The sequence below is a fragment of the Pongo pygmaeus genome, chromosome 19 (assembly GCF_028885625.2).
Source record: "Pongo pygmaeus isolate AG05252 chromosome 19, NHGRI_mPonPyg2-v2.0_pri, whole genome shotgun sequence".
NCBI classification, from domain to species: domain Eukaryota; kingdom Metazoa; phylum Chordata; class Mammalia; order Primates; family Hominidae; genus Pongo; species Pongo pygmaeus.
This window is the reverse complement of record NC_072392.2, coordinates 16,699,964-16,725,452: the sequence shown is the minus strand read 5'-3', so window position 1 is coordinate 16,725,452 and position 25,489 is coordinate 16,699,964. Positions and strand designations below refer to the sequence as shown.

At 39.9% G+C, this 25,489-nt stretch overlaps 1 protein-coding gene and 1 non-coding gene across 16 annotated transcripts in view; one reads left to right on the top strand and one right to left on the bottom strand.

The window, feature by feature from the left end:
• NCOR1 (nuclear receptor corepressor 1) overlaps window positions 1-25,489 on the top strand; it is a 183,432-nt gene that overhangs the window by 97,986 nt on the left and 59,957 nt on the right. For 12 of the 15 annotated variants that reach the window (XM_063656590.1, XM_063656592.1, XM_063656586.1 and 9 more), the window contains 4 exons: window positions 8,744-8,870; window positions 15,778-16,333; window positions 19,093-19,222; window positions 23,651-23,846. In XM_063656590.1, coding sequence (XP_063512660.1) covers window positions 8,744-8,870; window positions 15,778-16,333; window positions 19,093-19,222; window positions 23,651-23,846 — 1,009 coding nt within the window. The remainder of the gene's footprint in view (window positions 1-8,743; window positions 8,871-15,777; window positions 16,334-19,092; window positions 19,223-23,650; window positions 23,847-25,489) is intronic. The other 3 variants (XM_054456641.2, XM_063656594.1, XM_063656593.1) reach the window with 1 other exon arrangement.
• Window positions 18,781-18,884, bottom strand: LOC129018467 (U6 spliceosomal RNA). Its single transcript, XR_008495291.1, has one exon. It is a non-coding gene; the product is annotated as a U6 spliceosomal RNA (small nuclear RNA).

The following is a 25,489-nucleotide window of genomic DNA, read 5'->3' as shown; positions in this document are numbered from 1 at the left end:
GATTTCCTGCCTCAGCCTCCCTAGTAGCTGGGACTACAGGCGCCCGCCACCATGCCTGGCTAATTTTTGTAGTTTTAGTAGAGACAGTGTTTCACCATGTTGGCCAGGCTGGTCTTGAACTCCAGACCTCAGGTAATCCACCTGTCTCAGCCTCCCAAAGTGCTGGGATTACAGGTGTGAGCCACTGCATCTGGCCTTGATGTTGTGTTTTTTTTTTGTTTTTTGTTTTTTTGTTTTTTCTGAGCTTCAGAGATTGGTTTTAAGAGAAATCTTTTTGTATCTTATATTTTTATTTACTGCACTTACATGTAAAAGGTATGCTAAATTTTTAGTATAGGCTAGCTGTTTCTCTGTTTATTGCTTAAGGAGTAAAGTTTCTATTTGTATTCCTAACAGTCCAAACAAGGCCCATCATGACCTGCCCCAGCTTATCTTTCCTTCTCCGAAGTTTCTATTTGTAGTAAAGGGAATTAAATACTCTTGAATTACTGTAGGCTGGATTTGAAAAATATAAACTTTTTGGAGGTTGAATTGAAAACTTTAGTTGGAGGTCTGTTGATAATATCAAGTGAATTGATTTGGTATATTAGACATTTTTTCAGAGCGAAGATTCCATGGTATAAATATTAAAAACCAGGGAGTATAACATTATTGGAAATTCCTTAATAAGAAAGTTCCAGTGTAGTGGTTGTCAAAGACCATAGAGCTTTTTGATGATTCCATGAGGTCAAGACTATTTTCATAAAAATATCAATCAAATGTTATTTACTTTTTTTCAGTATATGACATTTGCATTTATGGTGTCAAAGCTGTGGTAGATGAAATTGCTGATGCCTTAACATAAGTCTTGGCAGGAAACCAAATGGTGCTAGTACTCAATGTATTTTTCATCTCTGAGCATTTGCAGTTCTTTCTTAAAATGTCACTTAAGAATGTCCTTGATGACGCAGTAAAAGTTAGTTTTATTAAATCTCACCCCTTGAGTATGTCTTTTTATACTTCGTGTCATGTAATGGGAAGTAAACATAAAGTTCTTCTGCTCTATACCAAAATATGATGGTTCTCTCAAAGAAAAGCACTTTGGCAATTGTTCAAGTTCTAAGTTGCACCAGCCTCCCCTTTTCCATGGAATGTCATTTTAGATTGAAAGTATGACAGACAAACTATGTTTTCAGACTGGGATTTTGGGAGACATTTTCTTGAAAATTAGTGAATGAGGCTGTCTTTCAAATAAAATAACTGATAGTATTTGTTGCCACTTTAAAATTTTGAGTTTTCAAGCAAAAAATGAGAATTCTAACCATGAGCTTCACACCTTCTCATTACAGATTTTCTGATGAGATCAGTGGTAATAATAGTAAATGCGATAGTTGTTACTGTGTGATGAAATGTATCCAAATTTGAAAAACTTGCTTTAACTCAATACTTTCCAAATGGCCATTTCATGATGTTATAATGTGATATGGTTTGGCTTTGTTGCCACCCAAATCTCATCTTTAATTGTAACTCCCACAATTACCATGTGTCATGGGAGGGACTCAGTGGGAGATAATTGAATCATGGGATAGGTCTTATTCTCATGCTATTCTCGTGATAGTGAATAAGTCTCACGAGATCTGATGGTTTTATAGAGAGGAATTTCCCCACACAAGCTCTCTTTTTTTGCCTGCCCCATCCATTAGAGATGTTACTTGCTCCTCCTTGCTTTCTGCCATGATTGTGAGGCCTCCCCAGTCATGTGGAACTGTAAGCCCTTTAAGCCTCTTTTTCTTCCCAGTCTTGGGTATGTCTTTTTAAGCAGCGTGAAAACGGACTAATACAATAAATTGGTACTGGTAGAGTAGGGTGTTGCTGAAAAGATACCTGAAAATATGGAAGCAACTTTGGAACTGGGTAACAGGAAGAGGTTGGAACAGTTTGGAGGGCTCAGAAGAAGACAGGAAAATGTGGAAATGTTTGGAGCTTCCTAGACAGTTGTTGAATGGCTTTGACAAAAATGCTGATAGTGATATGAACAATAAGGTCCAGGCTGAGGTGATCTCAGATGGAAATGAGGAACTTGTTGGGAATTGGAGCAAAGGTGACTCTTCTTATGTTTTAGCAAAGAGACTGGCAGCATTTTGCTCCTCCCCTAGAGATTTGCAGAACTTTAAACTTGAGAGAGATGATTTAGGGTATCTGGCGGAAGACATTTCTAAGCAGCAAAGCATTCTAGAGGTGACTTGGGTGCTGTTAAAGGCATTCAGTTTTATGAGGGAAGCAGAGCATAAAAGTTTGGAAAATTTGCAGCCTAACAACGTGATAGAAAAGAAAATCCCATTTTCTGAGGAGGAATTTAAGCCCGCTGCAGAAATTTGCATAAGTAATGAGGAGCTGAATGTTAATTTCCAAGACAATGGGGAAAATTTCTTCAGAGCGTGTCAGAGGTCTTTATGGCAGCTCCTCCCATCACAAGCCTGGAGGCTGAGGAGGAAAAAATGATTTCATGCCCTGGACCCAGGACCCCCTTGCTGTTTGCAGCCCAGGGACTTGGTGCTCTGCACCCCAGCAGCTCTAGCCATGGCTGAAAGGGGCCAAGGTACAGCTTGGGCCGTGGCTTCAGAGGGTGCAAGCCCCAAGCCTTTGCAGCTTCCATGTAGTGTTGAGCCTGTGGGTACACAGAAGTCAAGAATTGAGGTTTGGGAACCTCTGCCTAGATTTCAGAGGATGTATGGAAACGCCTGGATGTTCAAGCAGAAGTTTGCCACAGAGGTGGGGCTCTCATGGAGGACCTCTGCTAGGGCAGTGCAGAAGGGAAATGGGGGGTCAGACTCCCTACTAGTGCACTGCCTAATGGAGCTGTGAGAAGAGGGCCACCATCCTCCAGAATGGTAGATCTACCTACAGTTTGCACCGTGCGCCTGGAAAAGCCTCAGACACTCAACGCTAGCCTGTGAAAGCAGCCAGGAAGGAGGCTGTACCCTGCAAAACCACAGGGTTGGAGCTGCCCAAGACCATGGGAACCCACCTCTTGCATCAGCACGACCTGGATGTGAGACATGGAGTCAAAGGAGATAATTTTGGAGCTTTAAGGTTTGACTGCTCTGCTGGATTTTGGACTTGGATAGGCCCTATAGCCCCTTTGTTTTGGCCAATTTCTTCCTTTTGGAACAGCTGTATTTACACCATACCTGTGCCTCCATTGTATTTAGGAAGTAACTAGCTTGCTTCTGCTTTCACAGGCTCATAGGGGAAGGGACTTGCCTTGTCTCGGATGAGACTTTGGGCTATGGACTTTTGGGTTAATGCTGAAATTAGTGAAGACTTTGGAGGACTGTTGGGAAGGCATGATTGGTTTTGAAATGTGAAGACATGAGATGTGGGAGGGGCCAGTGGCAGAATGATATGGTATGGCTGTGTCCCCACCCAAATCTCATCTTGAATTGTAGGTCCCACAGTTCCCATGTGTTGTGGGAGGGACCCAGTGGGAGATAATTGAATCATGGGGCAGGTCTTTCTCATGCTATTTTTGTGATAGTGAATAAGACTTACGAGATCTACTGGTTTTATAAAGAGGAGTTCCCCTGCACAAGCTCTTTTTTTTTTTTTTTTGGCCTGTCGCCATCATGTAAGACGTTACTTGCTCCTCCTTGCCTTTTGCCATGATTGTGAGGCCTCCCCAGCCATGTGGAACTGTAAGTCCATTAAACCTCTTTTACTTCCCAGTCTCAAGTATGTCTTTATCAGCAGCATGAAAACGAACTAATACATAATGGATCATGCATTGATAAAAGATTGATAATTTTTTTTAATATACCAAATGTAAGATAGATTATAGATGTTTGTCTTTTTTCTTTTTTCTTTTTTTTGAGATGGAGTCTCACCCTGTTGCCCAGGCTGGAGTGCAGTGGCATGATCTTGGCTTACTGCAACCTCCGCCTCCCAGGTTCAAGCAATTCTCCTGCCTCAGCCTCCTTAGCAGCTGGGATTACAGGCGCACGCCACTACGCCCGGCTAATTTTTGTATTTTTAGTAGAGATGGGGTTTCACCTTGTTGGTCAGGCTGGTCTTCAGCTCCTGGCCTCAAGTGATCTGCCTGCCTCGGCCTTCCAAAGTACTGGGATTACAGGCGTGAGCCACCGTGCCTGGCCAGATTATAGATTTTAACAGAGTATAAAGGGTTCCTTGATATGGTATCAGATTTCATATTGTAACTAACAAATAAGAAGTGACACTTGGTGAGTTTTGGTACAGTATCAAAAAATAATATTCATAAGTATCTGAAAAATCTGTTAAAATATTCTTCCCTTTTCCAACTACATATCTGTGTGAGGCTACATTGTTTTCTTATACTTCAACCAAAACATTAGATGACTTAATGTAATCCACAGATTAGATCATATGTGGAAGCACCTTGAGAATTGTGCTGTCTCTGTTGGATCAGACATGGAAGAGATTTCCAAAAAGGGAAGGTTGTGCCAACTGTTTTAGTAAGTCATTTTTTTTTTTTTTGAAAATGGTTACTTTTCATTAAAAAAATAAATTTTTGGCCAGGCGCGGTGGCTTATGCCTGTAATCCCAGCACTTTGGGAGGCTGAGGAGGGCAGAACACAAGGTCAGGAGATCAAGACCATCCTGGCTAACATGGTGAAACCCCATCTCTACTAAAAATACAGAAAAAAATATTAGCCGGCCGTGGTGGTGGGTGCCTGTAGTCCCAGCCATTGGGGAGGCTGAGGCAGGAGAATGGTGTGAACCCGGGAGGCAGAGCTTGCAGTGAGCCGAGATCGCACCACTGCACTCCAGCCTAGGCGACAGAGCGAAACTCCATCTCAAAATAAATAAATAAATAATTTATGTGTTTATATTGTTTTTAATAATTTAAAATTTTGAAGTTTTCTTAGTTTTAGTTTCTGATATAGTAAGTGTCTATCTGGCTATCTATATTTCTCCCCTAAAGAAAAGCTCTTTGGCCAGGCGCGGTGGCTCACGCCTTTAATCCCGGCACATTGGGAGGCCGAGGCGGGCGGATTACGAGTTTAAGAGATCAAGACCATCCTGACCAACATGGTGAAACCCTGTCTCTACTAAAAATACAAAAATTAGCTGGGTGTGGTGGTGTGCACTTTTAATCCCAGCTACTCGGGAGGCCGAGGCAGGAGAATCACTTGAACCTGGGAGGCGGAGGTTGCAGTGAGCTGAGATCGCGCCACTGTGCTCCAGCTGGGCAACAGAGTAAGACTCCGTCTCAAAAGAAAAAGAAAAAAGAAAAGTTCTCTGCAGCCTTTAATACTTTTTAAGAGTGTTGCATCCTTAGACCAAAAAATTTGAGAATTATTAAAGTGTGATAGTAAAGCTAATAAGATTTGAATTTATTAAGAGTATACAAAGTATAACATTGACTGATTTAAAAGTGTGTATACAAAGGGACCTTTAGGTTAATAATAAGAATGTGAGAGTTAAAAATATGCTGTAGCAACCAAAACATGAAAAAGTCTACTGACAAGATAAAGACTTGACTTCAGGAGGTAACATCCAAAATGTTTTGAGACAAAGTGAAGTAAAAAATGAGTCAGATATGTATTTAAAATATAAATGTTGGCTGGGCGCAGGGACTCACGCCTGTAATCTCAGCACTTTGGGACGTCAAGGTGGGCGGATCATTAGGTCAGGAGATTGAGACCATCCTGGCTAACATGGTGAAACCTCGTCTCTACTAAAAGTACGAAAAATTAGCCGGGCATGGTGGTGGGCACCACTGTACTCCAGCCTGGGCGACAGTGCAAGACTCCGTCTGAAAAATAAAAATAAAAAAATAAATGTATGTTATATTAGTCATGGTCCTCCTGAGAAACACAGTTAACAGGATGTGTGTATGCATATATATAGAAAGAAAGATTGAGCTTTAAGGAATTGGCTCCTGTGATTGTGGAGGGTTGGTGAGTCCAGTGTCTAATGGGGTAGGCTGGTTGATTGGAGATTCTGGGAAGAGTTGCAGTTGGACCCCAAAGGCAGTTTTCCTGGCAGAATATCTTCTTTTTTTTTTTAATTTTAATTTTTATTTAATTTTATTTTTTGAGATGGAGTTTCACTCTGTCACCCAGGCTGGAGTGCAGTGGCGCGATCTCGGCTCACTGCAACCTCTGCCTCCTGGGCTCAAGCGATACTCCTGCCTCAGTGTCCCGAGTAGCTGGGATTACAGGCACGCACCACCATGCCCGACTAATTTTTGTATTTTTAGTAGAGACGGAGTTTCACATGTTGGCCAGGCTGGTCTTGAACTCCTGGCCTCAAGTTATCTGCCTGCCTTGGCCTCCCAGTGTGCTGGGATTACAGGTCTGAGCCACTAGGTCTGGCTGTGAGCCACTGCGCCTGGCCTGTGTTTCTATATATTTGACTTTACATTAAGAATTAGTGAATACTATCATATATTGAAGAAAATGCTTGGCAACGTAGTGGATTATTGCATGTGAACAGAGGGATGTAGTAGTACAGTAAAAAGTTGTCTCTTCCCTAGTTACTAGTGAAAGGACCAAACAGAATGGGTTAATATTGGCGAGAGAGGGACATACGCTGGGCTCTGGAAAAATCCATATAATAACTTATCTGCTGGGCATGGTAGGTCACGTCTGGATTGCTTGAGGCCAGACGTTCCAGACCAGTCTGGGCAACACAGCAACACCTCATATTAAAAAACAAACAAATAAATTAAAAGTAGTTATTATCCTTGAAAATTTACAGAATCTTCTGAAAGCTTTTTAGAAAGTGTAGCCAGTGTGTCTCTGGGATTCTCTTGCATTCCTGCTATGAACATAGAAATATTAGCCTTGAGAATTGCAACTAATTCTGTGACTCTGATATTAGAAAATGATTGTTTCTCTTGAGTTAATTAATATTTTAGGTTGGATCCTAAATATCATCCGCATGAGAATGTTGAGTAGATGTGCGGGTAATTTTTAACAGGGCAGTAATATATTTTCCTCTCCTGAGGAGTCTCACTGGGAGAGGCTGACAGCTGAAGTGAGGTGAAACGTAGGCTCTGTAAGGAGCACAAGACAGAGGACCATCAGGGATGGGACTTCCAGAACCCTGGGTCTGCAAACAGAAGATATTAAACCTTCTATTTAGTAACATGAAGTTATAAATATAATGTAAATAGCTAACGTCTTATAGTTAAATGTGTACACATGTACTCTTACGTATATGCGACCCCAGTAGAAGAATGAGCAATTTCGCATAAACATACTTTGCAGAAGGGAGCATACTATTTTTTTTAAAAAGGAATAAAAAAAAATTTTGTTTTTTTGTTTTTTTTGAGCGAGTCTCACTGTCACCCAGCCTGGAGTGCAGTGGCATGATCACGGCTCACTGCAGATTCAGCCTTTTGGGCTCAAGCGATCTCCCTGGTTCAGTCTGCTGTGTAACTGGGACTACAGGAGAGCACCAGCACACACAGCTAATTGTTTTATTTTTTGTAGGGGCAGGTGTCTGACTTTGTTGCCCAGGCTAATCTCAAACTCCTGGGTTCAAGCGATCCTCCCACCTCAGTCTCCCAAAGTGCTGGGATTATAGACATGAGCTCCTATGCTTGGCTGAATTTGTGCTTTTTTATAGTAAAAGAAATTGAGTGGTATTGGCTGGGTGCGGTGGCTCACACCTGTAATCCCAGCACTTTGGGAGGCCAAGGCGGGTGGATCACAAGGTCCGGAGTTCAAGACCAGCCTGGCCAAGATGTTGAAACCCCGTCTCTACTAAAAACATGAAAATTAGCTGGGCCTGGTGGCAGGTGCGTGTAATCCCAACTACTCGGGAGGCTGAGGCAGAGAATTGCTTGAACCTGGGAGGTGGAGGTTCCAGTGAGCTAAGATTGTGCCACTGCACTGCAGCCTGGGTGACAGAGCAAGATTCTGTCTCAAAAAAGAAAAAAAGAAAAATAAATTGAGTGGTAAAAAGAAATTCAATAGTAATATCAATGATGAGTTGTTGCTTATAAAATTGCAAGATTCTTAATGCTAGTGAAGGAAGTTTCCTGCAGCATTATTTATACCAAAAATTGAAAATTACCAAAATGCCTTAAAATAGGAGAATTTTAATTATATGTCAAATAATGTATATCAGCATTATGTCAACATAATGTTTTCATGGGATCATTAATAAAAATAATTAGGAAGAATTTGTAACATAGTGATATGTTCTGCTCATGGCTACATTATGTTAAAAAAGTGAATATGTAACTACATAGGGCTTTCCTGGTTGTGTTTACATGTATACATAAATATTTATATTCATGTATATGCCTCTGAAAGATTGAAAGGAAATGTACTGGTATATTTAGAATCTCTTACTGTTGGAATAATGAGCAGTGATTTTTGTAGTGTTATGTCTTCCACATTTCAAGGTATATTTTATCTTTAGAAAATAAATATATATATTGTTTTTGTTAGATACATTGTCTGGAGTGAGTAAAAAGCATAGATGTATGTGATTTTTGGCTATTTGTCCATGTATAGTGCTGAGTAGTTCCAAAAATGGATCAGATGTAACTTTTGCTTAGTTTGATAAAGGCGAGCCATCTACGCAAAATTTGGCCCGTTAGTGATTATGGAGAGGTATTTATCTGCCCTTTAACCAGAACTGTTGTCAAACATGTGACCTGCTTGTCTGGTGTGTGTGTGTGTGCTTATCAATGTTCTACATTATTTCAGAAATGAATTTTTTTTTCTTTTTAGTTATTTAAATCAAATAATACTCTTTACTCCTTTAGACTTCACGAAAACCTCGTGAAGAGCGAGATGTGTCTCAATGTGAAAGTGTCGCTTCCACTGTTTCTGCTCAGGAGGATGAAGATATTGAAGCCTCCAATGAAGAAGAAAATCCAGAAGACAGCGAAGGTATCTCAAAATTTTAAATTTAGTTGTGACATCTGCTATCCAGAATAAATAATTTTTAGTCATTTGACTGTGTAGGAGTTGCTTCATTGAGGAAACAGTGTGCCAGTGTTTTCATGGTGTGGAGACTTCAAACTTGAACATAATGTTTTTATTCATTTAATCAACAAATATTTATGTAGCACCTAGGATGGTCCAGAAGATCTTGGAAATGGCAGCCCTGCTTCAGACATCAAGTGCCAACATCAATAAAATACCTGTGTGTCTGTGTCATTGCCACATTTATTTGTTCAGTTAGTATAGTCGGTTACATTTCTCTTTATTTTATTGCTTTAAGTTTGATTTATTTTCATATTTTTACAGAGATTTATATGTACTATAGTAATGTTTTTATGTAAAAAGAATTAGTGACCCTAGAAGCACCAATAGAAAAAAAAAACCACGAAACTTAAGGAAATTTAAGAAATAATGTATCTTTATCATTTAAACTAATGACAAGTTCATGAAAAGGTAAATGTTTTCTTGATTTTTTTGGTAAGAAAAAAGATACCTAATTTATTTCAATTTACACTCTGATTAAAGTTTCTGTGGATTTTTTTTTTTTTGTAAATTGACTGCTTCTGATGTAGGGATTTTTATAAAGCTTTTAGTAGCTCTTCATATATTATATATTAAACATGTTCATGTTTTGTATATGCAGATAATTTTTTCCATCATTTTTTTTGTTTTCCTTTTCAATTACCTTTGTTTAAACTTTGTGTAATTAGAGTTGTATCTCTTTTCTTTGTAGGGTCTTTATTTTGTATAAGCTTTAAAAGTTGTACATCCTCCAGGTTTAGTAATATTAGATTTCGTGTTTTTCTTTCCTATAGATTATTCTTGTTGTCTTTTAAACTTAAACTTGTATTGAAATGCGTTTTGGCTTTGAACAACCCCTAACCTTAAACTTGTTTTTGGGAGGGTTTGTGAAAAATGATGTCATCTTTACAAGAGTAAAGAGAGTATTAGAGAAGGCTCACCCGAGGGTAGGGTAAGAGTGCTGCAAACAGGGAAGGTAGTTTGGTGTGTTAATGGCACTTCCAGAGAGGTTGTCAGAGTCTCTTGGTTTTAATGGGTTTGTTTCTGGTGGCTAGTATTCCCTGGGGTTATAAATGTTAATGAAGCCTGGAGGTTAATAAACCTCCTTGGGCTGCCATAACAAAATACCACAGATTGGGTGGCTGCAGCAACTGAAATTAATTTTCTCACGGTTCTGGAGGCTGTACGTGCAAGGTCAAGGTGCTGGCACAGTTGCTTTCTGATGAGGGCTGTCTTCCTGGCTTGCAGATGGCTAACCGCCTCGTTACTTTGTCCTTACATGGCCTTTCCTTTGGGTGTGCGCACTCCTGGTGTCTCTTCCTCATATGAAGACAACTCCTACTGGATTAGAGCCCACTGTTATAATCTCATTTAACCTTAGTCATCTCCTTAAAGGCCTTGTCTTCAAATACAGTTACATTGGGAGGATAGGGCTCCAACAGAAGAGTTTTGGTGGGGAGGGGCACAATGCAGTCCATAACAAAGCCCAAGTCTGGTATTAATATGTCTGTCTGGGCTGGGCGCGGTGGCTCATGCCTGTAATCCCAGCACTTTGGGAGGCCGAGGAGGGTGGAACACGATTTCAGGAGATCGAGACCATCCTGGCTAACACGGTGAAACCCCGTCTCTACTAAAAATACAAAAAAAAGTTAGCCGGGCATGGTGGCGGGCGCCTGTAGTCCCAGCTACTCAGGAGGCTGAGGCAGGAGAATGGCGTGAACCTGGGAGGCAGAGCTTGCGGTGAGCTGAGATCACGCCACTGCACTCCAGGCTGGGCAACAGAGCGACACTTCGTCTCAAAAAAAAAAAAAAAAAAAAAAATCCATCTGATCAAGTGTAGGGTGGCACCATCACATCTGCTCAATCATCTAGAAGAGTTTCCTATTAAGGGGAAATGAATTTCCCAGTAGAATTGTAGGCTCTCTCTTCCTGTTGACTTAGCTTCATTTGGAAAGTGTCAAGAAGAGAACGTAAATGCAGCTCATGTGACCTGTGATCTCATACTTATTCCTAATCTTAATGAGACAGCACAGATGCACTGTTTATTGCGTGGCAAGACTCCTGCCAATTGAAGAACGAAGGCAGCTGCTGAAGGGAGGGTTCCTACATCTGTTTTCCTAAAACACATCTGACTGTTTGAGTATCTTTCACGATTAGAAGAATTAAATCAGACCAAACTTCACCAAAATTTGGATTTGCTCTTGTTTTCTTTTTCTACATCATTCTTTAAGGTTTTTTTTGTATTTTTAGGAAAAAAAAGATACTCATGTTTGGCTCCTGCTTGGTGAAACATTATGCCTTGGAAACCTTCCTACTCTTTTGTGGCTTGGAAGAAGAAAATTGGAAAAGTGCTTATGTCAAATGATATCATCTGCTGTATAACCACTAACATGTCTTCTAATATTTTGAAGATAAATGCCTTGTTAGTTTGCCCTTGGATTTGGGGCTTTCTACCACCATATAAACAGAAATGAAGGTTAAGATGGGCTTTTTGTTAGCTTTTCAGTGCTTTGGTAGGATCTTTCAGTAATGATAATGACTGCCGTTTTTGTTTGTTGGTTTGTTTGTTTGTTTGTTTTAGAGACGGAGTCTCGCGCTTGTTACCCAGGCTGGAGTGCAGTGTTGCAATCTCAGCTCACTGTAACCTCTGCTTCCCAGGTTCAAGCAATTCCCCTGCCTCAGCCTCCCGAGTAGCTGGGATTATAGGCGCTTGCCACCACGCCCAGCTAATTTTTGTACTTTTAGTAGAGATGGGGTTTCGCTATGTTGGTCAGGCTGGTCTTGAACTCCTGACCTCAGGTGATCCACCTGCCTTGGCCTTCCAGAGTGCTGAGATTACAGGCATGAGCCACCGCGCCCGGCCATGGCTGCCATATATTAAAACCCTTACTACATGTGAGGTACTCTTCTGAATTATTTGCTTTTGTCTGTCTTTTTTTTTTTTGGAGACTTGAACTGTCATGTGAACTCCAGGCTCATAATTTGATCACCTACAGTATCTCCATTTGGATGCCTAAGAGCCATCTTATAGTTAACAGCCAAAGCAAACTCTTGTGTCTCTACCACCACAAGCTGCTTTTCCCTCTGGTCTTTCGCTATATCAATAAATTAGGTTTTCTTTAGTCTCTTTAGAATTGGATCCTTGTCTCCATTGCTCCTACCCTGCTTCCGAGGAGCCCTCATTGCAATAGTTTTTTGATTAGTCTCTTGCTTCTTTTTGTTCCATTCTTTTTATTTATTTTTAGAGATGAGGTCTCGGTGTGTCACCTAGGCTGGAGTGCAGTGGCTCGATCGTGGCTCACTGCAGCCTCAAACTCCCAGGCTCAAGCGATTTTCCCACCTCATCCCCCCAAGTATCTGGGTCCGTAGGCGTGTACCACCACACCTGACTAATGTACTTTTTTATTTTGTGTAGAGACAAGGTCCATTCTGTTTTTTCTTCCGCAGCAGCCCGAGTGATTCTTATAAAATGTGAATCAAATCATGTTTCTTCTCTAGTCCAAATTCTGTAATACGTTCCCATCTCAGTAAGAATAAAGACCCAAGGCCTTACTGCAATTTGTGAGGCTCTGCATGAACTGACCTTTTTACCTCTGTGAACTTTCTGTCAGCTACTTTTTTGTTGGCCCCCTCTGCTCCAACCACACTGTCCTCTTTGCTGTTCTTGGGCAAACCAACCCTGACTTCAGGAGCCTTTGTGCTTTCTAATCCCTCTACCTGGGATGCTCTTCCCTACCATGTGCCCAGGGCTCATTCTCTCATTTCCTTGAGTCCTCTGTTCAGATACCACTTTATTCTATAATACCTCCTCACGCACTTCTTTCTCAGTTTTGTCGTTTAGTCACTGCACTGATCACCACCGGATATATCACTTCTTTTGTTTTTTTGAGACAGGGTCTCACTCTGTTACCCAGCGCTGAAGTGTGGCAGCGTGAACACAGCTCACTGCAAGCCTTGACCTCTTGGGCTCAAGTGATTCTCTTGCCTCAGCCTCCCAATAGCTGGGATTACAGGTGTACGCCACCATGACTAGCTAATTTTTTAATTTTTTTGTAGAGATGAGGTCTTACTATGTGGTCCAAGCTGGTCTTGAACTCCTGGCCTCAGGCATTCTTCCTGCCTTAACTTCCCAAAGTGCTGGGATTATAGGCGTGAGCCACCACTCTCAGCCTATATCACGTATTTACTGTTGTCCATTTCACGCTAGAATGTGGGCTCCATGAGAGCATCTGCTTAGATTTTTTAAAACTGCTGTGTCCGTGGTACCTCAGATAGCTCCCTGCACATACATAGTTGACACTTCATCATATTTGAAAGAATGAATTTGTAGAAGTTTTTTTTATATTGCTGTCTGTTATATACAATTAAAAAATATTTTTTTCCCCAGATGGTTACTTAGATTTTCACAACCATTCATGTACTTTATAATCCAGCCAGTATTTGAGTCTACTGTGTACCAGGCTAGTACTTAAGTGATAATCAAAATATATGATCTCTGTCTTCATGGAGTTTATAGCCTAGTGGAAGAAATAGCCAGAAATCATTCGAGTAAATAAATGTAAGATTGTAACTGTAACTAGTACATGTGGTATCAGAACTATATTAGCAAAATATAACTTTGTTAAGGAAACCATGGAAGGCTTTTTTTGGGGGGTAGAGGGGACAGAGTTTCACTCTTGTTGCCCAGGCTGGCACGATCTCGGCTCACCGCAACCTCCACTTCCCGGATTCAAGTGATTCTCCTACTTCAGCCTCCCAAGTAGCTGGGAGCACGGGCGTGCCACAAGTGGCTAATTTTGTATTTTTAGTAGAGACGGGGTTTCACTATGTCAGTCAGGATGATCTCGAACTCCTCACCTCAGGTGATCCATCCACCTCAGCCTCCCTAAGTGCTGGGATTACAGGCGTGAGCCACTGCACCCAGCCCACAGAAGGCATTTTAAGCATGTGATGTTTGAGTTGATCACCAAAGGAAAAGTAGGTGAAAGAGCCTTTCAGTAAAGGTGAATGGCATGTACAAAGTCTCTGTGGTAGAAGATGCATGAGGCATTGAACAAACTAAATAAAGGCCAGTGTGACTTGAATTCAGAGAGCTGTGTGCAAGCTGGAGAGGCTGGAGGGGGCCCACTGGGCAAGGCCTTGCAGACCATACCAGCAATTTTGGAACTTTATCCTAACAGTAATGGGGGTCCATTGAAAAGTTATGAGAGAGAGAGAGTGAGTTGTGGTAAAACTTGGCTTTTAAAAAGACAACTCTATCTTTGTTGCAGAGAATGGTCTGAAGTAGAGTGAAGAGAGTTGGTTTTGGACTAGAGTGCTAGCTGTGAAGTTGAACAGGATTGGATAGATTCAAGAGAAATTTTTAGAGAGAAAATCAGTGAGCCTTGTCAAGGCTGGATATGGGGTAAATGAGAGGAGGGTTTAAGAGATGACTTCTTGGTCTCTGTTTTGTTTAATTGGATAGTAAACCCTAGAAAAGAATCTGATTTGCGAGTGGTTATTACAACTCTAGTACAGGACATACTGAATTTGTGATGCCTTTGATATATCTAGGTAAAGATGTCAAAAAGCACTGAAAGTCTATTTATAGAACAATATAAACGATATAGGGAAAGATCTGTGTTACAACATTAAATTAAAAATCTGTGAAATATTATTCTAGAGTCTTCCGTCGTAGCCGCTAGACACTTGTGGCTATTGAGCACTCGAAATTTGGCTAGTTTAAATTTAGATATGCAGGCTGGGTGCGGTGGCCTATGCCTGTAATCCCAGCACTTTGGGAGGCCAAGGTAGGCGGATCACCTCACGTCAGGAGTTCAAGACCAGCCTGGGCAACATGGTGAAACCCCATCTCTACTAAAAATACAAAAATTAGCTGGGCATGGTGCCAGGCACCTATAATCCCAGCTACTCAGGAGGCTGAGGCACAAGAATCACTTGAAGCTGGGAGGCGGAGGCTGCAGTGAGCCAAGATAACACCACTGCAATCCAGCCTGGGTAACAGCGAGACTGTGCCTCCAAAAAAAAAAAAAAATTAGATATGCAGAAAATGTAAAATACACACCAGATTTTGAAGATTTAGTACCAAAAAAAAGGAAAAATAATCTTTTTATGATTTTTTGCTATTGATCACATGTTAAAATGATATTTCACATATACTGGGTTAATTAAATAAATTCTACAAAATTAGTTGGGCATGGTGGCACATGCCTGTAAATCCAGCTACTTGGGAGGCTGAGGCAGGAGAATCGCTTGAACCCGGGAGGCGGAGGTTGCAGTGAGCCGAGATCGCACCATTGCACTCCAGCCTGGGTAACAAGAGCGAAACCCCATCTCCAAAAAATTAAAAAATTAAAAAAAATAGTTTAAATTATTTGACCCATTTCTTCTTACTTTTTTAATGTGGCCATCAGAAAAATTAAAATTACAGATGTGATTACATTATATGCCTATTGGATGGAGCCATTCTAGAGCGTTAGTTCAGCTGGGTAAAAGGAAATTCACAGGAAGAGGCTTCTAGAAATACACCAGAATGTCATCATTTATAGGAATGTTTTTTGTTTAGATTTATTGTTCGTTATTTTTCAATTTCATATAAATTATTTTCAGACATTAAAATCCTTTATGCTTTTAGTTTCAGAAGGTCAAGATAATTTGATCTTTCACTTTTATACTCTGTAGGAAACTTTAGCCTTCTCAATGGCTGTAAATACTTCAATGAGGTCATCAAAGGAGTAGAATTCATCCTAAACAACTACTTTCAAGCATGGTTTCTATCACCACCTGAAACATGTTCATTATCAGATTTTTATGCTGTATCATTATCTTTAAGGTGCAGAAAATAGTTCTGATACAGAAAGTGCTCCTTCTCCTTCACCAGTTGAAGCTGTCAAGCCCAGCGAGGACAGTCCTGAAAATGCTACTTCTCGAGGAAACACAGAACCTGCGGTTGAGCTTGAGCCCACCACGGAAACTGCACCCAGTACATCTCCCTCCTCAGCAGTTCCAAGTACAAAACCAGCTGAAGATGAAAGTGTGGAGACCCAGGTGAATGACAGCATCAGTGCTGAGACAGCAGAGCAGATGGACGTAGACCAGCAGGAGCACAGTGCCGAAGGGGGTTCTGTTTGTGATCCCCCACCCGCTACCAAAGCTGACTCTGTGGACGTTGAAGTGAGGGTGCCAGAAAACCATGCATCTAAAGTTGAAGGTGATAATACCAAAGAAAGAGACTTGGATAGAGCCAGTGAGAAGGTGGAACCTAGAGATGAAGATTTGGTGGTAGCTCAGCAAATAAATGCCCAAAGGCCCGAGACCCAGTCAGACAATGATTCCAGTGCCACGTGCAGCGCTGATGAGGATGTGGATGGAGAGCCAGAGAGGCAGAGGTGAGGCTCGTTCCATAAGTCCTCCCCTGTGCTTACTCTGCTGGTTGGTGACTGAATCACAGGGTGGTGCTGGCTGCAGACATGGCTCCTATGTAAATATTGGCACGTTATAGGTAGTCTGTACGATTTTAATATTGGGCTGATACTGTTCTGTTTAAATAACCACAAACTATTGTATGATCATTTTAATGAAACAGATTATACATTTCTCCTACATCTGTCTTGTTACGTGTATTCTGTATGATAGCATGACAGGGAATTTCAACTAGTAAAGTTGTGAATAAACCACAGATAACTGTTGTGCCCGAGGAGGGCAGCAGTGGGATGTGGTAGAAGAAGGTGGAGGCTAGAGGCATTGAGGAGCTCCTGCTTCTCTAAGGCAGTGCAACCTCAAAACAAGGCCTACCAGCCCCTACTTATTAGGTAGAAGAAAATGTTGAAAAGAGAGACATGTTCAGTGTTCTGAAAATTTTTAGAAAGCATAATTTAAATGCAAATTAATGATAATTATGACCACTTTTTTGTATCAGTTAACATTTTAGATTGTTCATATTTGTAATTTAAAATATCAGGTATAATGCAGATTAATTTACAAGTTTTTTTTCTTTTTTTGAGACGGAGTCTCGTTCTTCCCCAGGCTGGAGTGCAGTGGCACGATCTCGGGTCACTGCATCCTCCATCTCTTGAGTTCACGTGATTCTCCTGCCTCAGCCTTCTGAGTAGCTGGGACTACAGGCACACGCCACCATGCTTGGCTAATTTTTGTATTTTTAGTAGAGATGGGGTTTTGCCATGTTGGCCAGGCTGGTCTCAAACTCCCGACCTCAGGTGATCCACCCACCTCAGCCTCCCAAAGTGCTGGAATTACAGGCATGAGCCACCACTCCCTGCAGTTTACAAGTATTTTTAGTCATTAAAGGTTAATTAATTATACAAAAAAAAATGCATCATATCTTTATGGTTTTTGTAAAAATTACAGTAAAAGATATATATTTTACAGGTATAGTTATTACTTTATTTAATATATTTTATTTCCTGGTGTTTCCTTTTCCTTAAAAGAAATTGAATCACTTATAATTTTAGTAGAATGGTAAATTGGTGCAAATTCTAGAAGTGAATTAGACTGAAACATCACTTAGTCCGAACCCAATTAAACCCCACTCCTTTTTTTTCTTTTTAATAAGAAAAAAGAGACAAGCTACTCAACAGATAGCTAAATTCTCTTCAAAGTTTAGCTTTCAGAGTGTGTCTTGGTGTCACTGTATTTTCAGTTCATATCCAATATATTTTATATTTTATGTACTCCATAATGAGATTTGATACTAGAATAATAATATGGAGCGCTATAGTGCTGATTCCTCAAAGAGTGTTTTATATAGTAGATGCTAGAATTTTCATCAACATGAATTGAAATAAAATAGGTGTTCTGCTTAACTATTGGTTTACCAGAAAATTTGACTATCACTCTTTTTCTTTCACCTCAGAGTAATCTAGATTTTATTTTAATGGTGTCAGTCTTTAACTGCAGTAAACATAAATGGATTCAAGCTGTGTAGTCCCTTTTTAAGCATTCTTTAATGAAACATCTAAAATAAGGATTATCTGTGTTTTGCACTGTTGGTTTTGGTAACTATACGTGAAACAAAAATTAGGTAGGATGGCAGTAATTTTAAATGGTAAACATCCTAAGAGATGAACATGATAGTAGTTTTGAAATTCAGAAATTCCTTGGAAAAATATGATGGTTTCTTAATGACACCCTAAAGTCTACACTGCTCCCAAATGACCGAAATAACACTCTCAATTTTCTATAGCTTTAATATCATCTTTCTTCTTTATATAGTATGTGAATTGTTTTTTAAAATACATTCTGATTTTCTTAGCAATTTATACATTTTTAAATGTTCACCTTCCCCCAGTGACCATGACAACATTGGGAAATATGAACAGGCCCATAAAGCATGACACTAGTACACAATTTGCTCAAGTTTATATATTGGGCATCCTAAACTTGAGTGTAGGTATGGGCAACATCAGCCGGTGGAGTGTGAGATGGCAGGGACTATGGTGAGCAGAGGAGTGTGTGCTCATGTGAGCGGGGTGGCGGCTGCTAGATGCATGGCAGGTCGCTGCTGTTGGGGAGTGCTGATTTCATGTTGTTGGTTCTTTCCATTTTTCATGAGAAGCCAGAGGTCTGGAATTTTGGATGAAATTTTCAGTTTAAAAATCACAGCAGCTTATTCAAATATTAAAAAAAATACTCTGTGATCCCAATAAAACATCCTCTAACAGGTAACTAGTTTTTAACCCATGTTAGGATATTTGTGGTAAATTGGGACTGAACAGTTTTAAATGGACTTTGTTCAGATTGTTTTGTTGGTTAGATATAGACAGTTCAGATAAATTTCAACCTGTAAGTCAGTATTAGGTTTCTTTTTTCTTTTCTTTCTAATATAAAATGCTTTGCAAATTTTTATGTTTTTCTTGCACAGGGGCCATGGTAATCTTTGTATCATTTCAATTTTAGTATGTGTGCTGCTGAAGTGAGTACGATATTCAGTTTCTTTATCTGGAAAATCAGCTTTGTAGGTTCCTTTTTCCTTAACTGTCCAAATATTTTATATGGGTTAATATATGTGTGTCCATGTGTCCATGTGTGCATGTGTATGTACATACTAACTTAGAAGAAATTATAGTGATTATATGTTTGAGTCTTAAAAAATGTATTCATTTATCTTTATTTTAAATTGCAATTGCAGAATGTTTCCTATGGACTCAAAGCCTTCACTGTTAAACCCCACTGGATCTATACTAGTCTCATCCCCATTAAAACCAAATCCACTGGATCTGCCACAGCTTCAGCATCGAGCTGCTGTTATCCCACCAATGGTAAGTTTTTATTGTGAGGAAGAAAACTAAAGATGAAAAACTGAGACCTTCATAGACATGTTTCTTCTGTTCTTTAATTGGTTCTTCAGTAAAAAAGTGGTACAAAACATAACATGAAATTAATAATCGTAACCAATTCTAAGTATACAGTTCACTAGTGTTAAGTGTGTTAAGTATATTGACATTGTTTAGAAAATGATCCCCAGGACCTTTTCATCTTTCGAATGCGAAATTAAACAAACAACTCCTCTCTTCCTCCTGCCGCTTGCCACTGGTAACCACTGTTCTGCTTTCTGGTCCTATGAATTTAACACACAGTTTAGATACGAATGAACTGTTCTTTCCCACAATACTTACTATACCAAATGTATGGGTTTTTTCCTCACACCAACAAATTCTCCACCTCTTTGGTCACCAACTAGGTTCCTACAGTTCAGTTCAATTCAGACACCAACTACCCGGCGTAATCGTCTAATACCACAAGTGTAAGGGCTCAGTACCACAAGGCTACCCCCATTTCTGATGCCAGTTTTATAGATATTGAGTCCCCAGGTTACTCACACTTCTGACTAGGCTGCTGACTGGGGATTCCTCCGACTCTCCCCGTCAGGTTCCATAATTTGCTAAAATGCCTCAGAGAACTTAGGAAAGTGCTTTACTTATAATTACTGGTTCATTATAAAGGATATAACTCAGAAACAGCCAAATGGAAGAGATGGATCGGGCAAGGTGTGTAGAAGGGGTGTGGAGCTTCTGTCTCCGCTCTAGGTCTGCCTCTCTCCTAGCAACTCCACGTGTTCACCAATCTGGAAACTCTTTAAACCCCATCGTTTGGGGTTTTTATGAAGGCCTCATTACATAGGTATGAATGATTAAATCATTGGCCATTGGTGATGAGTGCATGAACCTTTAGCCCCTCTCCTCTCCCTGGAGGGTTGGGGGTGGGGTGAGCTGGATGGAGCTGAAAGTTCCAGCCCTTGCTGGGCGTGGTGGTGCCCGCCAGTAGTCCCAGCCCTGTATTCCCAGCTATTTGGGAGGCTGAGGCAAGAGGATTGCAAGTTCAAACCCAGTCTGGACAAAATATTGAGAGACATCCTACCCCAATACCCAAAGAAGTTCTAGCCTCCTGCCTTGTGGTTTTTTGGGCTGTCAGCCCTTATCCTGAGGCAATCTAGAGGCCCCAGCCAGGAGTCATCTTGTTAGCATACAAAAGACACTCTTACTGCTCTGGAAATTCTAAAGATTTGGAACAAAAAAAGTCTTTGGGAGATGGACCAAATATTTAATTTTTATTGTACCACACTATGTCATATAAATGAAATCATACAGTATTTGTCATTTTGTGATAGGCTTATTTCACTCAGCATAATGTCCTCCAGGTATACTTAGCAGGTGCCAGAATTTCTTTCTTTTTAAAGGCTGAATAATACTCCATTGTATCTGTATACCACATTTTATTCATTCATCCATTCATAGACATTTGGATTGCTTCCACCTCTGGACTATTGTGACTAGTACTTGTATGGTCAGTCCTTGATTTTAGTACCTTGGTTTTTCTTATATCCTCTTGTGCTGGGCTTGGGTTAGGGAGTGCTAAGACATATGGGAGAGAAGGGTAGGAAGATGCTGAGTCTAACTTTGAGTAAACTCTTTGAGATAACCAAAGGTTATATCCTTAGTACATTGCTTTTTCAAATGACTTGTGATGATTGAAACGGTCATTTCCAGTTAAGAAAAAAAAGAAATATAATGCTGTAGCCATAAATATTAGTAAGTCCTGTTTTTGTTTGTAACCACAGCAATAAGGAGCTGTAAAACAGTAGTAGCATTAAGCATGTAATTAGGTTTTGAATATTTAGAATAAATTATAGAGATTATGGCTAACTCCAGTATACAATTTCAAGTCTAGTTTATTTTTATATTTTACCTTAATAATCTACAGATTTCAAGTATATTTTATTTACATTTTACCTTAATCTGTAAAATTTGACTCATTTTTGATACTGAATTCCAATCTTGGGTATTGTTCTTTTCTTTAGTTATTTTCTATTTATTCAAATATTTAAAGCTCTTGCTTTATTCAAAAATGTGTTTTCTGTCTCAAATAATAAGTGGTAAAAGTTTTTAATTGTGTACTTACCACAAAAAGATCATTAAACATTTGTTTATTCACGGACTCATTCAAACGGACACTTATTGAGTGATTAGTTTAAGACAATGTTCTTAATATTGTGGAGAGTATTTATATATTATAGCCTCTGATTTCAAAAAACTTGGGGACTGGTCTGCATAATAAGGCGAGGAGGCTGGGCGTGGTGGCTCACACCTGTAATTCCAACACTTTTGGGAGGCCGAGGTGGGTGGATCACTTAACCGCAGGAGTTCTAAGACCAGCTTGGGCAACATGGCGAAACCCTGTCTCTCCAAAAAAAAAACAACAAAAAAATTAGCTCTGCATGGTGCCATGTGCCTGTGGTTGGGAGGCTGAGGTGGGAGGATTCCTTGAGCTTGAGAGTTTGAGGTTGTGGTGAGGTGAGATGGTGCCACTGCACTCTAGCCTGGGTGAAAAAGCAAGACACTGTCTCAAAAAAAAGACATTAAAAAAAATTATCGTAAAGGTTAAAATGAATTAAAATGCGATGTTCTATTAGGTTAAAAAATACTATGGATGTTTTGGAGAAGAGGGAGTGTCTTCTTAATTAGAAACTTACAGAAGACTCTGCATAAGAAATAATGTTTTCATTGGATCAAAACAGCTCATTTGGCGTTATAGCAAAAGGAGGAAAAGCTATGTTTACATGTAAGACAAAGCACAAAGGCAAGAAAGTTATGGGTTTTAGGATCAGTGAATAATACTACTTACGCTAGGGGAAAAACTATGGAAGTCTTAAGTTACCAGATTCTAAAAAAAGTCAGACCTCTAGGGCTTTCTAGGGATATTTGTTATTCATGAGGTATTTAATCCTGGACTGTGTTCTGGGCTATTTTTTTAAGTATTGGACAAAACAGCTTGGGTTGTTTTCTTCGTAAAGTCAGAGAGACAGAAAAATAAAACAGTTTCAAACTGGCAAATACTGTGTACTGTGAAAGCAGTGAACAGGCCACAATGAGAAGGAAAACAGGGAGGGAATCACCATGTTTTATTGGATGGTTATGGATGGCCTATCTAAGGAACAGTCCATTTCTATCCTAAGGGAATGGCTATGTGAATGAATTGGTTGTGGGAGAGGAGGAGATTGATTAGTCAAGGATGGCTGCCAGGTTTCTGGCTGAAGCACCTGAGGTTCCATGTCTAAAATGGAGAGCAACTGAAGAAGAATGGAGTTTCGAAAATGGGAAGTTCCCGTTAACATAAGTTCTGAGCTTCCTTGAGATATCGCAAATGGAGTTGTTAGGTAGACCATTTTATTTAAGTGTGGAACTTGGAGAAAGTGTCTTGAGGAAGTAGAAAATTTGTGAATCATTAACAAATGGATGACATTTAAATCAACATAAATGGATGTGATCCGCCAGGCATGGTGGCTCATACCTGTAATTCCAGCACTTTGGGAGGCTGAGGCAAGCAGATCACTTGAGGCCAGGAGTTCGAGACCAGCCTGGCCAACATGGCGAAACCCCTTCACTACTAAAAAAAATTGAAAAATTAGCCGGGTGTGGTGGTGCACGCCTGTAATCCCAGCTACTTGGGAGGCTGAGGCAGGAGCATTGCTTGAACCCGGGAGGTGGAGGTTGTAGTGAGCCAAGATTGCACCATTGCACCATTGCACTGCACCATTGCACTGCAGCCTGGGCAACAGAGTGAGACTATGTCTCAAAAAAAAAAGAAAAAAATATATTAATGGATCTGATCCCTGGTGAAAGAGAGATGAGGGATGGGACCTAGGGCCACAAGGGACTTGGCTGCCATAAATTAGAATCAGACACATGTGTTGTAATTTCTGATTTTTGATTTCTCTTATTACAGCTTGTGTGATTTATATTGTGATCAGTTCTGAAAGAAAACTAGGTCTTGCTGTGTTGCCCAGGCTGGAGTGCAGTGGTGCAATCTCAGCCCACTGCAACCTCTGCCTCACAGGCTCAAGTGATTCTCATGTGTCAACCTCCGGAGTCGCTGGGACTACAGGCATGCCTCACCGCACCCAGCTAAATTTTTGTATTTTTGGTAGAGACGAGGTTTCCCCATGTTGGCCAGGCTGGTCTTGAACTCCCGACCTCAGGTGGTCTGCTGCCTCAACCTCCCAAAGTGATGGGATTACAGGCATGAGCCACTGCAATGCCTTAAGCATTATTCTTGAAGATAACTTTGATTAAAAAATGATAAAATCAGTTCAACCAATAACATGACAGAAATAAGCATTACATTACTTGTAACAGATGGCAATTATTACATTGGTTGTTTGCATATTTCAATTTATTTTCTTCCTATAGGTATCCTGCACCCCATGTAACATACCAATTGGAACCCCAGTGAGTGGCTATGCTCTCTACCAGCGACACATTAAAGCAATGCATGAGTCAGCACTCCTGGAGGAGCAGCGGCAGAGACAAGAACAGATAGATTTGGAATGTAGAAGTTCTACAAGTCCATGTGGCACGTCCAAGAGTCCAAACAGAGAGTGGGAAGGTAGGTAAATAGAGCTATCACCAAGAGAACTTTTATGAAGGGAAATAAAGCTAAACCCAAAAGGAGTGTCCATTGTGCTTTGTAAGTTGTCAGCCTCCCAATTGATTATTATATTTGTCCCTAACAGACACAGTTCCTTAAATTGACCTTAAACTATGAAGAAATGTTAGTAGTATTAACTACTAAAGGATGCCGGTAACATTTGTAATAGCATTCTAGTTCATGTGAATTTTCTGATATTCATCTTTATGCTGGAAGACATTATAAATAAAGTCATGCTTTATGTTCCATTCATCTGAATTTTCAGAGTAAGTGAGAATTGTTGTCCTGTCCTTGAAGCAAATCACCTTCAAATATTACAGTGTAATATTCACATTCTCTGGTAGATGAGAGACACAACTTTGTGTAGTGGATATTTCCAATCAGACGCTGGCTAAGCCTTCACCTTGGCATTTGCCAGCTGTGTGGCCACAGGCAAGTCACTTAACCTTTCATAGCTTTAGTTTTCTCATCTGTAAAATGAAAATAATAGTACATGTCTACCTTGCTGTGGTCGTAAAGTTAAGGAAGGAGCATTCGGTATTGTTATATAACAGGTGGCTCTGTGTTATTTTATGTATAATGTAGCATGTTATTACATATTAATTAGTGTATTAGTACTGTATATACACAGTAGAGACTATGGAGGTACCTGTTTTCATTGTTACATCACTGTTTTTATTTCAAGTGATAGATTTGAGTTGGTCCGTTGCTGTTTTAGTTGGTGTGTGATACACTTTTACTTTCTTTAAAAAAAGAAGGGGTGATTTTTATGTTTTAATACATTCTTCTGACATGGTTAGAAGAATTGGCACATGTTTCTGGTTAAGAATGAGTTTATAGTCTACTTATATGCTATGATATGCTTAGAATATAAGAATACTGAAATAGTCTGAATGATTCAGAAGATTATTTACAGTACTTTAGCTAAATAAGAGCTATTAGCTTTACAATGCCATGCATTCCAAGGGTTATTTAATATGAAATAGGAACTGTGGTACTTAACTGATCCTGCTGACTCTGCCCAGATCACACCAATATTGAGTTATTAGTTGCCTAATACACTGAACCTCTTATGTTAGAGTTTTAAATTTAAACTTGTTATCTTTTAAACATAAATCTTGTGCTAGGAAAAATGTGAACCAGAATGATAATATCCACCAAGGAATATAAGAGGTGCTAAATGAATATGTCCTTCAATGAAGGTAGAAATATTGATAACTTTTAGGCTTTTACTCTGTTCGGTCTAGGGAATTCTTAATCCCTAGTTCTGTAATTGACACAACATGTACTCAGTAATTACACCTTAAAGGAATGAATTATAAATGAATGACATAATGGAGATATCCTTATCGTGTTTCACCACAGGGTATTAATGGACTTATCGCAGGTGTTTGTCTTTGAACATTCCAGTTATGAGGAAATCTGTCAGTGGAAAATGATACTTCAGAGAATAAAAGTCTCTGGATGTATTCCTCACATTAATTATTTAGGATAGATTTTGTGAAGAAGTAATAAAAGTTAGAAAAATGACATTCAGATGGTATCATTTGTTGAACTTATGCCAAAGCATAACATTATTGTTAGTAATATCTGGGTCATTT